The sequence below is a fragment of the Natator depressus genome, chromosome 7 (assembly GCF_965152275.1).
Source record: "Natator depressus isolate rNatDep1 chromosome 7, rNatDep2.hap1, whole genome shotgun sequence".
NCBI classification, from domain to species: domain Eukaryota; kingdom Metazoa; phylum Chordata; order Testudines; family Cheloniidae; genus Natator; species Natator depressus.
This window is the reverse complement of record NC_134240.1, coordinates 29,917,000-29,933,197: the sequence shown is the minus strand read 5'-3', so window position 1 is coordinate 29,933,197 and position 16,198 is coordinate 29,917,000. Positions and strand designations below refer to the sequence as shown.

General features: G+C 53.0%; 1 protein-coding gene across 5 annotated transcripts in view; it reads left to right on the top strand.

Annotated features, from left to right (window-relative positions):
• The window catches only part of PC (pyruvate carboxylase), a 230,986-nt gene that overhangs the window by 182,518 nt on the left and 32,270 nt on the right, over positions 1-16,198 (top strand). For all 5 annotated transcript variants that reach the window (XM_074957840.1, XM_074957842.1, XM_074957841.1 and 2 more), the window contains one exon: positions 2,951-3,133. In XM_074957840.1, coding sequence (XP_074813941.1) covers positions 2,951-3,133 — 183 coding nt within the window. The remainder of the gene's footprint in view (positions 1-2,950; positions 3,134-16,198) is intronic.

Below are 16,198 nucleotides of genomic sequence, written 5' to 3'. Positions count from 1 at the left end.
TGTCAGGACTCCTGCATTCTGTTCCCAGGGCAGCTCTCCTGCTTGGAGCGATCGGCTCAGGCTCTCTGAAGACTCAGGCAGGCGTCAATCACAAGTTCCAGCTTTTGTGCCCAACCGAAAGGGTTAGAAACTCATTTTATTTTTCAGTGGAAGCTATGATCGGAGCTGGCACTCTGAGCTCAGGCCAGCCTTGCACACGGCCCCATGCTGCAGCCCACTGGGGAGAGTTGGGAAAATCTCTCACAAGCTGTTGCAGTCAGAGCCAGAAGCCCCCGGGAGCTAGACGTTTGCACTGCATCTGATTTAATTTTCACCTTATGTCATCCCATGTCAGGTTGTTGTGAGGGCAACCTGACAGCTGTCAATCACAGGCAGGGAATGACAGGAGCCTGTCTGAAGTCTGGCTTGCACATTAACCCCTTGGCTGCCAGCAGACTCTGCAGGCATCTCACCTTGGGTTATTGCCTCAGCTTAGAATCGGGGGGGAGGTCAGGAAGGATCGCAGTTCCAGGACTCCTGGGTTCTATCCCCATCTCTGAGATCTAACGGTTAGAGGGGGGAGGGGGCTGGGAGTCCTGCTAACAGCACTGTTCCCTCCAAGCTGTGCGCATGTGCGCGCGCACACAGATCCTAAACCCCGCGCACATGGCGAAACACCGCGCGCACAAACATTTGCACAGAAGCACAACAATTTGCACAGAAGAAATTTTTTGCGCACACGGCCTGTCAAAAATTAGAGGGAACATTGGCTAGCAGTGGAGCTAAATTAATACAATAGACCTGAGGATGGACTGGATCCAGGGAAAGACCTTGGATCCCTTTCTGCACGCACCTGACCCAGCCAGTCCCCCTCCAGTAACGTGTGGAAAGGCTCCTCCACTGTAGAAACAAGCAAACAGCTTTAATCATCCTCTGACAAGGAGCCCAATTAAGGAGCATTTGTAAGCAAACCCCCCAGCTTTGTCCTTGTTTATTGTTCTGATATATTAGCTTCATAAGCAGCAAAAGGGAGAGGATGGAGGTTGCTGGCATGAATTATTCCAGCTGCTAGACATGCTGCCCTGGAATCCAAGGGGTTCCTATAAAAAATCCCTCCCTTTCTTTCAGTAGGAGAAATCCCAAAGACGCAACAAGTCATCTCACTTCACCACAACTCACCCTGCACAACAGGGGCCCTGATCTTGGGCGGGGTCTGCGCAGCACCCAGCACAACGGGGGCCTGATCTCGGTCAGGGTCTGTGCAGCGCCTGGCACAATGGGGCCCTGATCTCGGTCGAGGTCTGTGCAGCGCCTTGCACAATGGGGCCCTGATCTCGGTCGGGGTCTTGGCAGCACCCAGCACAATGTGGGATCTGATCTTGGTCAGGGTCTGTGCAGCGCCTGGCATAACAGGGCACTGGTGGGAAACATTTTCCTGGAAAACACCTAACCTTCTGAAATATTTCAATGAGAAAAAAATTGGATTTTCTGCAGGAATCTCAGTATGAGAAATGCTCATTTTTTCCTTCCCTCTTCACACTTATTAAAAATCATTTTCCTTCTTTTTCCAATGAGGGGAAATTAAAAGGGGGAGTAAAGTCCTGTTTTACATAGATTGGAAGCTTCTTGGGGCAGGGAACATCTTTGTTGTACAGCACACTGGGGGCCTGGTCTGTGGCACCACTGCAATACAAATTATAATATTAAGTCAAGGCAGCTGGAAAATGTTGTCCAAGCCCGAGCTTTTCTACAGCAAAACATCCATTTCAACCAAGCTATACTTCCCAAGAAGAAAATTTCTTGTGGGAATAATATTTGCAGCTTTAATAATTGTCCCTTCAAACCTCTCTTAAAATCACTGCTAACAAGGAAAGACCCTGTATCCCAATTCCCCACTTCCCTGAATCCCCCGCCCTGGGATCAGATTGGAGCCAGCACCCCCTGGAGGGGAAAGACCCAGTGTCCGATTCCCCACATCCCTGATCTAGGCAGTCCCTGCACACTGAGGCCAGATCAGAGTCAGTGCCCCCTAGAAGGGAAAGGCCCCGTAGCATATTCCCCCTCACCCCACCCCTGTCTGATGCAGACCCCATTTAGCATCCCAGCTCTCTTACCCCTGAGGCAGCCAGTTCCCCCAATCTAGGGCACAAGCCAGAAGTGACATGCTTTGGGAGATGGGGGGGCACTTCCCTATTCTACATAAGCTTTCATGAGCAACTGTTTCTGGAGACTGGGTTTGGAGGTCCAGTGATGTGATCCATGCTGGCAAATGCTGTGGTTGTGCTGTGTGTGTCTAAAGGGGCACTGTCAGGTCGGCTTAGCTTCCCCCTGAGCCTAAGCATGATTGAAACGTCACTGTGCATATAGATCTGTGGGGTTTTGTTTTTTTTCATTCTCCCGCTGTAAACAGTGTTTTCTTTGGAGTTGCCCAGGGGAATTTTCAGACTGAACCTCTCAGCCTCAGACCAGGGCTTCAGACTAAAAAATGAAACTGACTAGAAATACAAATTGAAACTGACCGGGCTGGTTGCGTTGCCCAAACTGAGCATCAAAAAAGGCAATAAGCAGCACTGACAAGGGAAAGATCATTTGTTCTGATTGTTTATATTGCTGTAGCACCTGGAGGACCCAACTGAGCACCTGGCAGAATGGGGGCACTGATCTTGGTCAGGGTCTGTGCAGCACCTGGCACAATGGGGGCCCTGATCTCCGTTGGGGTCTGTGCAGCACCTGGCACAATGGGGACCCTGGTCTCACTCGGGGCCTGCGCAGCACCTGGCACAATGGGGACCCTGATCTCAGTCGGAGTCTGGGCAGCACCTAATGCACTGGGATCCCAATTTCAGTGGGATCTGTTCTACCCCATCACAACACTGCCCCCTCTGAATTGCTGCTACCATAGCATGCGTAATAAGAGAGCAGGATCAGGGCCATAACCTCATGCTTCTTTTCTCCTGTATCCCTCGTGCAGGTTTTCCGAAGCGGTGAGGGCATGGGTATCCGTCTGGACAGCGCCTCCGCCTTCCAGGGGGCTGTCATCTCCCCTCACTATGATTCCTTGCTGGTCAAGGTGATTGCCCATGGGAAGGACCACCCCACGGCTGCCTCCAAGATGAGCCGAGCCCTGGCCGAGTTCCGCATCAGAGGCGTCAAGGTAGGAGAGGCTGAAGTGGGCACTGATGCAGCCCTGATGCGTTTTGCAGGGGCCTCTGCCGGGGACTGCAGGCAGTAGGGAGCGTTCTGGCCTGGTGGAGGGGTGGGACGAATGGGAGGGTTCTGCAACCTGCAGTGTGGCCTGCATCCCCCGGTGGTAGCTGGAGGTACTACACCCTGTGGTGTGCAATTAGGGCTTCTCGTTTTGGGGATGTATTAATTTCTTTTTCAGGATTTATTTTTATCAATTTTTGAATTTTATCCAGCTGTCCAAAAAATGTTCAGGGATTCCTCTATGTATATATGGTGATGAGTAATGTATATTGTATAAACTACTCATTACAGTAGAATATACAGTGATGGGTAATCGCCATGTAATATTCCCTAGTGCGCTTTAAGGTAGTACTGTTTCAAACAGCACTACTTTAAAGCACACTTGGGAACCTTTCGTGCACACCAGCGGGGTCTACACGGACCAATTAATGTGCGAGACAATCGTTCTTTTTAGAAATTACCTCCCCGTAGTCTGCATTAACTGCTCTGTGTAGACAAGCTCTCAGATACAAGTAACATTTCTGGTGATTTTCCAGTGTTTATTGGATAAACACTGACTTTTCTCCCTCTTTTTTTTTTTTTTTTCCTTTTGTATTGGGGTGTTTTATTGATTTAAACCTAAAATCTGAAGTCCTTATATATAATGCATCCCCCGGTGGTGGCAGTTGGTACTGCACCCAGCAGTAGTCAATGCAACCCGTGATGGTAGCAGGAAGTAGTACACCCTGCAGTGATTAATCAAGCCTCAAGTTCTGCAGGAAGTACTACACTACACCCTGCAGTGAGCAATGCATCCCCCAGTGGTGGCAGGAGGTATTACACCCTGCCTCCCCCCAGTGGTAGCCAGAGGTACTACACCCTGCCTCCCCTGGTTGTAGCCAGAGGTATTACATGCCGCAGTAGAGTGGGGCAGAGCTGAATCAGCCCCATCCCTGCCTGTGTTCCCTGGCCTGAGCCTCTTCCCTCTGCTGCATGCAGACCATGTGCTTCATAATCTCCCCTGGTGGCCACTGGGTATAATGCAACCTCTGGGGGGTAGAGGTGGACAAGTTCCCCAAATTTGCTGGCAAGAGGTTCTGCACCCTGCCAAACGATGCAGCCCCTAGTGGCAGTAGGAGGCACTGCACTTTCAAGCTCTCTCCCCCCCCACACACTTCCCCCACACACCCATCAACTGTGATATTAGTGGCAGGGTCAGAGGTGGCCCTGCACTGCCCGTCAGTCAAACAGTCCCTCCCTCAGGCTTGGTGTAGGCTAGTTCCAGTGCTGCTTGTTCTGGTAGGATAGTAACATATGGTGCCGGTCATGGTGGCCTTCAGGAGAGCCAGCTGGTGGCCTCATGTTCAGTGTGCAGAGGGAGAGGGGCATTGCTCAGGTATCGGTTGGAGGGGCAGGGCAGCACTGCAGAGCCCGGAAGTTTGTTTGTGATTACTGTGGTAGGGTCTATATGTGCCAGGGGGTGTTCCTGGGGGGATGTCCTCATTAGGTTAGGCTGTCAACAGGTTGGCATTACCTACAGAAAAGCCAGCAGCCTTCACCCCATCTCCATCATCTCCAAGGAGAGGGGGCTGAATTAACTCTGACCTTTGGGCCTGATCCTGTATTTGGATCCTGACCCCACCCTCTGGAGCAGGATTGGGACCCCAGAATGGTGGGGGATCAGCCCTCTTTTAGTATGGTTTTATTCAGGTGTTGGTGTGGGGCTTTCTTCCTGTTTATGGGGTGAATAAAGGTGCCTCCCCCTTGGTCAGTTACCTCATTGCTGTCTCCTGCCCCTTGTGGCTGGAGAGCATTAGTCCTGGGTATTTAGGGCATCAGCCCCGTTCTTTCAATGGTGTTTGGACCCAAGGCCTGGAAGGTGAGGGGCGGACTGGAGAACTGAGTACAAACAAACCATCTCAGTGGGCATGTCCAGTCTGATTGCTCCTTTGCATTGCTGGAGGATCCGTTCCCTCGCATGCTCTCTGAATAACCCCTTTGCTCCTTGGGATCCCTGCTACATCAGAGCAGGGGTCTGGTGGGAGAGCCATCTACTCCTGTGGGGTGTATGCACACCACTCGCTGAACATGAGCTCCCAGTGCATCACAGGGGCTAAGAGATCTAATGGGATGCTGGGGGGTGGGGGTGAGCAGGGGGATACCAACTGGGACAGGGAGGGAATATAGCCTCTGCAGAGAGCCTAGTGGGTCACTCCAGATTGGTGCTGGGAGGAGAGCAGAATCCAACCCAATGTATCAAAGAGGCACAAAATGATTGTGTCAGTTTGAGTGAATGAAGCATGTTGGGGGGGTTTACAGGATGGGGGACTGTACCCATCGATGTAGGGACTCTCAATAGGATTAGGGAGGTGTTCTTACCTCTGTATGTGGCAGTGGTGCGACCGCTGCTGGAATCCTGCGTCCAGTTCTGATGGCCACAATTCAACAAGGAGGTTGATAAATTAGAGAGGGGTCAGAGAAGAGCGAGAATGTTTAAAGGGTTGGAAAACGTCCCTTAGAGTGGGAGACTCCGTCTGTTTGGCTTAACAAAGAGAAGGTTAAGGGGTGACTTGATCCCAGTCTGCATGGGGAACAAATATTTGATACTGGGCTCTGCAGTCTAGCAGCCGAAAGTCTAACAAGAGCCAGTGGCTGGAAGTTGAAGCTGGACAAATTCAGACTGGAACTAAGGCCCAGATTTTCACCACTGAGGGAAATTAACCATGAGAACAACTTCCCAAGGGCTGGGGTGGATTTGCCATCGTTGGCACTGTTTAAATCAAGATGAGCTGTATTTCAAAAAGCTCTGCTCTAGTTCAGCCAGGAATTAATTCAGGGCAGGCGTGTGGCCTGTGTTAGGCAGGAGATCAGACTAAATGATCACAGTGGTCTCTTCTGGCCTGCTGGTCTAGGAATCCTGGAACCAGAAAGTGGTCCTAGTGCAACCCAGCTGACCCAGTTGTGATGCTCCCAATGTGATGTGGCGCTGAGGTTGGACACAATCCTAGGGCGAATCGGCAGGGAGGTGGCATCACGTCTGTATGCAGCATCAGTGACTGGAACGCTGCATCCAGCTCTCGGGTGCGCACTTCAAACATTGCAGAGAAAGAGCCACAAGAACAAGACAGGGAATGGAAAACCCTGAGACTTAGCGCAGGAACCTGGTTCTATTCCTAGTTCTGCCACTGACTCAGTGTGTGACCCTGGGCAGGTCCGTTTGACTCTCTGTGCTTCAGTTTCCCCTCCTGTACTTTTTCTGTTCTTCACAGAGGACGTCTAGTGGGTTAGAGCAGGGTGGACTGGGAGCTAGGACTCCTGGGTTCTATTCCTAGTTTAAGGAGGGAGCGGGCCTAGCTCAGGGCTCCCATTGCACCAGGCAATGCACAGAAACACAGTGAGAGACAGTCCCTGCCCCGAAGAGCTCGCAGTCTGACCAGACAAAGGGGTAGGTGGAGATACAGGCACAAAGCGGGAAAGGGACTTGCCCAGACAGCACATCAATGGCAGAGCCAGGAATAGAACCTGGGGGTTATGAGTGTACTTCCCACTCGCCCTCACTGTCTCTCAGTACACTCGCTTGAGCCACATTACCTCTAGGATGGTTTATACCCATTTTACACAGGCACACAGAGGAGAAGAGATTTGCCCAAGTTCACTAGCAGAGCTGGGAATAGAGACCAGGCGTCCTGATGCCCAGCCTTCTCCTCGGCTCTACCCGACTGGACCCCACTCCCCTCGCAGAACCAGGGACAGAACCCAGGAGTCCTGACTCCCAACCACTTGACCATGCTGCCTTGCTTCCTCCAGCTCAGGCTCAGCCGTCTTCAGCAGCCCACTCAGTGTCCCCAAGACATCACCCTGGGAAGCCGGGGGGCGGGGTGTCTCACAGGGATGATACACGTGTGCCCCATTGCCTTGGCAGAAAAGCATGAGTCAGGCAGGCATATTGGCGGGGGCGGGGGGGGGGGGGAATTGAGATCTTTGTACTGAAAGATCCCTCCAGGGCAGAGAAGCATCATCCCCATGTGCCAGCTCTGCTGGAGAGATAAATCTGTGCCCAGCACCAGGAAACCCGTCAGATCAGTGCTGGAGAAGGGGCTAGATTGATGCTAGGCCGTGGTACCGGGGGGACGAGGGGTATGGGCTGCGCCTCTGTGTGGGATTGATGTAACAACTGCTGAACTCCCCTCTACTCACACATGCCCCCATCAGTTCCTCCAAGGAGCGGAGACTTTATTCCCCTGAGCAGTGGGGGGTTGATGTATAGGTCAGGCTAGGGGACTGGTGGTCCCTGCTGGCCTCAACTCAGAGTGGGTCTTGGAGAGGCAATATGCCATGACTCTGCTCCCCAGCCCTGCCCTCTCATCCCCTTTGCCATGACCCTGCCCTTCTTCCATGACTCCACCCCGTGCCATGACTCCATCCCCCAGCCCTGCCCTCCCATCCCCTTTGCCATGAACCCGCCCCCTTCCATGACTCCACCCCTGTGCCATGACTCCGCCTCACCCCTGTGCCATGACTCCACCCCACCCCTCCTTCAATCAGCCCCCCTCCCAGTCAGCCCTGCCATCCAGTGCCCACTGGCACTGCTCCTTGATGGGCAACTGGAATGGAGGAGAGGAGGGGAAAATGTGTCTCCATGTGCAGTCAAGATATGGAAAGCATCCCTGCAGCTCTGTCTCTGGATTCTGGCCCTGGCCCTGCCCTTGAGGAAATCCCTGTACCCCTCTTTCCCCTCCCACCCTTTGTCTCGTTGTGAGCTCTCTGAGACAGGGCCTGTCTCTTGGGCCAGTGTGTGTATGATGCCAGGCCTGGGGGGCTCCCGTCTAGGACCCAGGCAGTGCCCTAATAATGGAAGCCAGAGATCTGTGAGATCGTCACTGGATCCAGACAAGATCTTAACTAACACATTTCTAGTGGGGTTTATACTGTTGCCCATCACCCTAGTATCTGGTCTAGCATTTGTAGCAGTGATTCAGGATTCAGATAGGTTTGTAACTTCTTGGTTGCATTCCTGTTCATTTATTTTGCCGTGCAGCAGGGCCTTTAAATAAATGACTCCTTGGTGATCCACTGCCATCTCTCTCGGTTTTGGGAATTCAGTTTTTATTGGAGCTTGGCTTAATAAGTCTCTCTGCCTGCATATGAGCTGAGAATATATTGCACTGCAGCAGGCGCGATGGGGTCAGTTAGTGGGGGATTTGATCTTAATTATATGCCCTTGACTCAGCTGGAGGGAAAGAGATTCCAGGGGCCTGTAAAGGAAAATGGAACAGGATTTTCGCTGCATGGAAATGATCCAGAGATAAATCAAAGAGAAGAGCCTGGATTTGGCAAAGGGTTATTTTGCTGTCCCCGAGTGGTGGATGGGGGTCTCGAGAGAAATCGCTGGCTTGGAAAGTGAAAAGGGAGCTAAATGTTCCAGACGTGGGGCTAGCTGGATTGAAGGAGGACTTGGGGAGGCAGCGTAGGTTAGGGCAGGAGTGTGGGAGTCAGGAGCCCTGGGTTCTATTCCTGCCACTGGAAGGGGAGTGCTGGTTAGTGCAGTGGGGCGGTAAGTCAGAGCTCCTGGATTCTATTCCCAGTACCAGGAGAGCGGTCCAGTGCTTCAAGCTCGGAAGGGCCAAGAGTCAGGCCTCCTGGCTGTACCACTGACCTGCTGCGTCACCTTGGGCAAGTCCCTTCCGCCTCTGTGCCTCAGTTTCCCCCCCACTATTTGTCTGTTCGGACTGTGAGCTCTTGGGGCAGAGACTGCCTCTCGCTGTGTGTCTGGGCAGTGCCCAGTACAATGAGAGACACGATGTTGGTGGGGATCCATGCAGCGCCTGATCTCGGGCAGGATCTCTAGATGCTATTAGGATAATCGTTGTAAGAGAGATCATGTTGTCCCACGTGCCTGACCTGCTCAGGGGACTCTGGGGGCTGTTCCAAGCCAGGAAGGTTGTGTTGATGCTTTGTGGCAAGGCGCTGTATTTACACATGCCGCTCTGACAGCTTGTTAATTTCTCCCTCTTGCCTGGTCGCATCTGCTTAGGATTCCAGCATGACTGGGGACACCTCGTGAATATTCAGCGCCTGTTTCGGCTTTGGATAAATCCTTAGCAAAATCAATCCCTTGAGAAATCAGCCTTTTCCCTTCCCCACAGCTCGAGAGGTGCTGTTCTAGGCCCCCCGCCCCCACCTCCTGCAGCTGACCCTGCTGTTCCAGAGGAAATGGCAGCTGGTTTCTGCTTTGTGGAATACAGTCCTTTTCCCTCTGCAAAGGGCCCAGAGTCCTCCTGGGTTTCTTAGGCTGTGTCAGGCTGTAAGGCATTGAGGTCTAGCATATAGGGACTGGACTGGGGCTCAGGACCCCCTGGGTTCTATTCTCAGCTGCAGGAGGAGAGAGAGCCACTAGACTTCACTCCCCTCCCAGAGCTAAGAATGGGACCCAGGAGTCCTGACAGTTCTCCCTACTCTAACCCACTAGATCCCCTCCCAGAGCTGGGGCTGGAACCCAGAAATCTGAACCTCCGTTGTGCTCCACCCTGTGCTGTAACCATTAGACACCCCCACACACACACACTCCCCTTTCCAAGAATAGAACCCAGGAGTCCTGACAACGCCCCCTTGCACGAATGTATGAGAGCTCACACCTCTCCCATACTTGGGAATGGAATCCAGGAGCCCTGGCTCCCAGGCTTCCCTCTGCACTAACCACTAGCCCCCACTCCCTTCCCAAAGCTGGGAATAGAACCCCCAAGTCCTGACTTCTGATCCACTAGACCGCACTTCCCCCAAGCTGCCCTGGCGCATCTATCTTACCTTTGAACCCCTGGGGGGTCAGTGGGCTTAGTCTGTAACTAGCAGAAGGCAACCTGCAGCCTGGCTCTGGAAAAGGAGGGATCCACTCTCCTCCAGACACTGCGTCAACTCCCTGGCAAGCTGATAGCACCCGCCTGTCCCCCCAGGCAGTGTCGATATCACTGGCAGGATAGGATAGGCAGGAAGGGGTTACACTGACTGCACCCAGGGCTTCTGTGCCTCCAGCCCCATGTCCCCTCCCTAAAGACACCAGCTCAGGATTCCCCCCTCCCCGTCCTGCATGGGGTTAAGAGGTCTGAGATGCCAGAAGGAACTTGCCCCATCTACTGCCCACAGCTGAGGAAACTTGGCACCGCTGCCCAGCTCCCCGCTCCTCCTCCACAAGCCGTGGCAGCAGTGGGCTCCTCAGATCAGCCCTCCCCTGCTCCCCTGGGCCTAGTGCCTCCAGAGCATGGCCTCCACTGTGGTGACACAAATTTCCCAGGCCCTGGCAGGCGCCCAAATGGCACGGGGTCAATAGCCTGGCCCAGCTCCCGTGGCTTCCAGGCAAAAGAGTTAGGGGGAGGGGAGGGGTGGGAGAGCGTCAGCTGAAATGTGCTCTGCGTGCTAACCTCTGCCATTGATCTAGACAGCAATAAGGGCAGGAGAGTGGGGCGCAGGGAGCCGGGCACGGCTGCCAGCTCAGCTGTGGGCAGGGGGACTAGGCTGCTGCAGGTTTCTTTGGGCATCTCAGAGCCCCTAACCCCATGTATCCCGCTCTTTAAGGCAGGACAGGGCCCAAGCAAGCAGCCCTGGGTCACCTTGACAATCTTAATTGGGAGGGAGGGTTGGCTAATGGATTGCGGGCTGGGCTAGACTGCAGCACACCCAGGTTCTCCTCCTAGGTCTGTGAGGGGATTGGGGTCTAGTGAGCTAAACCAGGGGCCTGGGATCAGGATTCCTGGGTTCTCTTCCCAGCTCTGGGAGAGGATTGTCATCTAGTAATTGGTGGGTGGGTTAAAAGAAAAGGAGTACTTGTGGCACCTTAGAGACTAACAAATTTATTTGAGCCTAAGCTTTCGTGAACTACAGCTCACTTCATATTAAGCCTGGGAGGGCCTCAGTTTCCCAGTCTTTATACTGGGGGTAACACCAACCTCCCAGGGGTGTTGTGACAATAAATACATTGCGGTTACAAGGTACCCAGATACTGTAATGATGGGGCTGGATAAGGACGATGGATAGATAGATTAGGATAGGTTGGCTGATTGATTGATTTGGGTGGGAGGGGAAACAGGCACCAAGAGGGAAAGAAACTTGCCCAAGGTCAGTGGGAGAGCCCAGAATAGCTCCTAGGTGCCCTGAGTCTCAGTGTGCTGCTCTATCTACTAGCCCACGCTGCCTGGTTTAAAAGTATGATCGAGGGCCACGACACCCACATAGCCCCCTGCCACAGACACCTGGCTAGAGAACAGAGACACACACCCCGCTTGGTAGTGAGATCTCTAAGACACGCACATCCGCCTTGCTAGAGATTGCTCACACCTCCCCTCCCTCTGTTCCATAACTCACCCTTCTCCTCTCACCGACAGCCCATGCCATTCGTATTGTTTGTTCAGTCCACGGGCTGACGCATCCCCCAATCTGTCTTCGTCACAGCGCGGTTGGCTGGCACCATCTGGCCTGTTAGCACTAAAAATTACCCCTCCTCGTATACCAATATGTTTTAGTTCAGGGCCATGCCGTCCCGTGAGCTCAGTGATTTATCACTGTCTCACTTTGCAGGCAGTTCGCAATCTCTCCGTGCTGTAGTGACTGCTTTGCCCAGGTGGGTACATAGGATGGCACCAGCAACTGGACCCATCCCCAGAACAGCAAGGGGAGACAGACTCCTCCCTGTACGCATTAAAGCCCATACCTGGCTTTCTTGTATCTCCTGAACCTTTCTATCTTAGAAACTAGACCCCCATAAGGGAACAGGAATCAGGTTTGGGGATGGGTTGAGTGAAAGGTACTGTGGTCTAGTAGGTAGCATGGTCCAGTGGGAGTCGGGATTCCAAGGTTCCATTCCTGGTGCTGTCTGGCCTGTGAGACCTTGGGTAAGTCCCTTCCCCACTCTGTGCCTCAGTTTCCCTTCATAAACTTTGTTTAGCTATTCAGGACAGGGGTTGCCTCTCACTATGTGTCTGTGTGGTACCTGGCACAGCGAGGGCCCAAGCTCGGTCGGGGTCTGTACAGCACTTGGCCAAAGGCTCATTGCAGATGACCACAGACACACAACCCTTGACCTCCTGTGGTCATAAAAACATACCAGGGCATTTTTCCCACCAGTTGATGATTATGGTAGCACCTAGAGGCTCCCACTGAGATCAGGAGCCCCAGGTACTGCACAGACCCTGACTGAGATCAAGGCCCCCATGCTGCACTGACACAGTGAGAGACAGTCATAGACCCTGCCCCCAAGAATGTACATTCTAGACAGACAAGGGGCAGGAGGAGAAACGGAGGCACAAGGTCAATGGCAGAGCCAGGACTAGAACTCAGGTCTTTTGCTCAATGACTAGGGCTTAACATACTGACTCATTGTGCTCCTTCGTAGAGCCTGTTGAGTTTGCAGGCTGGAGTCCCGACAGCTAGTATTCTGCACATTGTCTCACAAGTTCCCAGCATGCCAGTGGGGTCCAGTCTTTGAACAAATGCTATGTTGTTGTTAGTTTGATGGGTGCTGTTCCTTCTTGTGGGGAGCTGTTGCAAGCAGTTGGAGAGTTTGCTCCCTGCTTGAATCCCCTTAATGAGACTCAGTCGATCCCTGGGAATCAGGCACTGGTGTGTGGGCAGAGATATCTGAGAGAAAGGATCGTGCATGCCATGTTCAACCACTTCTGTCCCAGGACTGCTGTGTATAGTCGAAATAAACTCGCAACACTAACCGTGTTCCCCCAAACTCCACTGATTGCTCCTTCAATGGGAAACTGACCTGCAGATCCTCTAAATCTGCTACTGCTTGGCCATGGGGATGCGAGATGATCGCTCGTATTTCTCTACGTTTTGATGGAAGCAAGGATCAGAGCCCCATTATGCCAGGCACTGCACAGATCTGAGTCCACTCCTGACTAATGGCAGCCCCAGATGTTGTCTACAAGCTCAGAAGAGCCCCCTGTTTTACCTCCCCCAATCAGATGACCATGCAAAGCAAGGTGGGAAACTGGAACATGATGTAGCTCAGGGCAAGCATTTACAAGAGAGGTTTAGTGATGGGAAACTGGGCTGAGACCCATATGGAGTGGATGGAATTGATTTTTAGTCACTATATCTCTGAGCCAGCTGGTCCCCTGACCTGGATCCAGATAGCAGGGAGCACCTTCTAGAGGGGAGAGGCCCATTCCCTGCTGCCTGAGCCAGCCAGTTCCCCTGCCCTGGGGTTGGAATGGAGCCAATGCCCCCTAGAGGGGAAGGCCCCATATCCCATTTCCTGTCCCCACTTAACATCACAGCTCTCTTACCCTCTGCCTCTATTTCTGCCTGTCCCTCTCTCCTTCAAAGCCAAGGAGCGCTCTGAAGCCATAAGGGAATCTCAGCTATCGAATCTGACTGCTCCTGTCAGGCTGCCTACAACCTGCAGTCACTTCCCCTGTAGATATACAACCCATGGCACTGATGGCCTGCAGAGGGGATCCCTGTTCCTGACGCCCCATGATCAGCTATGAATTACAGCCACGGGTTACTGGCACATCCTGTTTCCAGCCCATAATTCACCTGAGGCACCTGCCAGCAGCGTCAGTTGCAGGGGGATTCCAGTCGCATGTCAGATCTAGCTGGGATTGCCCTATACAGGGAGTTTATTGTGATCCCGATGTATTGTTTGTATTGTGGACGTGACATGGACCAGGGCCCCCTTGTGCCAGGCACTGTACAAACACAGAACAGAAAGACAGCCCCTTCCCTAATGAGCTTCCAATCTAAGGCAAAGACAAGAGGTGACCAGTGGATACAGACAGATGGGGGAGCCCAAGGAAACAATGTCCCAGCACTGGACAGCGGGACGGGCAGTGTTCTCTTCACGCCAGCAGCCTAACCATAAATTTTTTATAGGCTTCACGGCACAGGAGAGTTTGAAGAAGGCCAGTGAGGCCGTTTGCAGCTCCTCCCAAGTGTGCGGAGCAGCTTGGGCAAAAGCACAAAGGGGCTTGATTGTAAATCAAGTGGGCGATGGAGGCCGGCACCTCAGGCTGAACGGAGGTGGGAGCTGACATCTCAGGAGTGAATGAAAGCTGATGGGTTGGGTGGGGATTGGCCATGAAGGGCCTTGAAAGGGAAGAGGAGTGGGTTACGTTTGGTGTGATGGAGAAGGGGGAGCAGTGGAGGGATGCAGAGAGAGGGGGGACAGGCTCAAAGTGGCTGGGAGGATGGATGATCATTGCAGCCACCTGCTGAATGGACGTGAGCAAGGCAAGTTGGGAACAGCAGGGGTGTTGCAGTAACTGAGATACAAGAAGAGGAGAGTTTACCATGTTCGCTTCAGTCCCCGTCCTCCACCGAGAAAGCAGTTCCACCCCATTCCAGCTCCCCTCTGGGCTCTTTTCCCTGGCACAGGCATGCATGCAAACACACACACACACGTTTCAGCCACTTGAGACCGCCCCAAGGCCCAGTGTAACTTGGAAAACATTGGAGCTAGGAGCAAATGGGGGTGGAAATCCCAGCAGCATGGAGCGCTAGTAAATGCCTGAGGCATCGGGTCTCAAGATCACATCATTCTGAATCCCTTCATGTCTCACCTTCCATTTTAAGGGTCTGCTTGACTCTCGATCCTGCCAATACTTTGGGGATTGTATCTGCTTGTCCTGGAACACTAGGCAGACTGCATGCCCCTTGGATGATTATTCCAGTAGCACCTAAAGGCCCCAACCAAGACCGAGCTCCTGTTCTGCCAGGTACCATACAGATACACAGTGAGAAATAGTTCCACCCCATTCCAGCTCCCCTCTGGGCTACTTGCAGTGAGTGCTGACCCTGATGCCCTAGGGTAAAGCTAGGGGGTGCTGGGCTGCATTTCAGATAAAATATAAATTAAAGTTTTGCCCAGTTGTGGTTATTAATGATCCTTTAGGATTTTTCACAGCTTTTGGACTGCAAACCCAGGTGTCCAAGCCAAATTCCCACTCTGAAGATCCCACTCTGCATTTTCAACTGGACAAAGGACTCTGCTTCACTTCATAGGCTAAATTATTGTGCAGTGTAACAAGTGTCACAATAAAACAGCCTTTCACCCCACCCCAAAGGCAGCTGCATCTCAGCACCAGGCAAGGGACCCTTGTATAAACGGCCTCCATGCCCCACCCCAGAGGTGGCTGAATCTCAGCTCTGGGCTAGGGATTCTTGGGTAAACAGCTTCTGTGCCCAACCCAAGTTCTATCCCCAGCTCTGGGAGGGAATTGTGGTCTAGTGGCTAGGGGGGCTGGAAGTCAGGGCTCCTGAGTTCTAGCTATGATTCTGGGAGGGGTGTGGGGTCTGATCTTCTGAGCCAGAAGGGGCTGGGAGCCAGGGCTTCTGGGTTATATCTGTGCTGAGAGAGGTGTCTAGGGGTTAGAGCAAGAAGAGCTGGAAATCAGGATTCCTGGGCTCTGCTCTTGGTTTTGGGAGGGGAGGGGAGGGGGGGCCCAGTAGTTAAAGCAAGCAGGGAGATGTCTGTGAGCAAGGACTCCTGGGTTCTGTCTCCAGCTCTGGGGGAGGAAGTGGGGTCTACTGGTTAGAGCAGGGGGGCTGGGAGTCAGGCCTCCTGGGGTTGTCCCCAGCTTTGGGAGGGAAGTGGGATCTGGTGGTTGGTGTACACATTGTCCCAGCTGTCTAAGCACTGTAGGCAGCTTTTCTCCCCCTTTCGATATCTATCCCTTATCCCTGAGGAGCCACCTTGCAGACCCAAACTGGGGGTGAATGAAATCCAACTCTCCTTGACCCCAACAGCAGCCTCTTCCCTAGGGGCAGTGGGGGAGGAGCTGAACTGTCCATGCACTCAGGCTGGCTTGGGCAGCAGAGTTAATTAAAACCCAGCCTTTCCCAAAGACCACCTCATTAAACCATGCCATGGGGAGGAGGGCTTAGCCAGGGTGCTTCATTAGAGTGGGCTAATTGGGCCTGGAGGGACAGCTAACCAAGGCACTGTAGAGCTAGGATTGGAGAATGGGGTAGGGCTGGCGCCCCCAGCCCCAAAGGATTCTGGGATCAGCTCCTAGGTATGGCCGATTTGAGG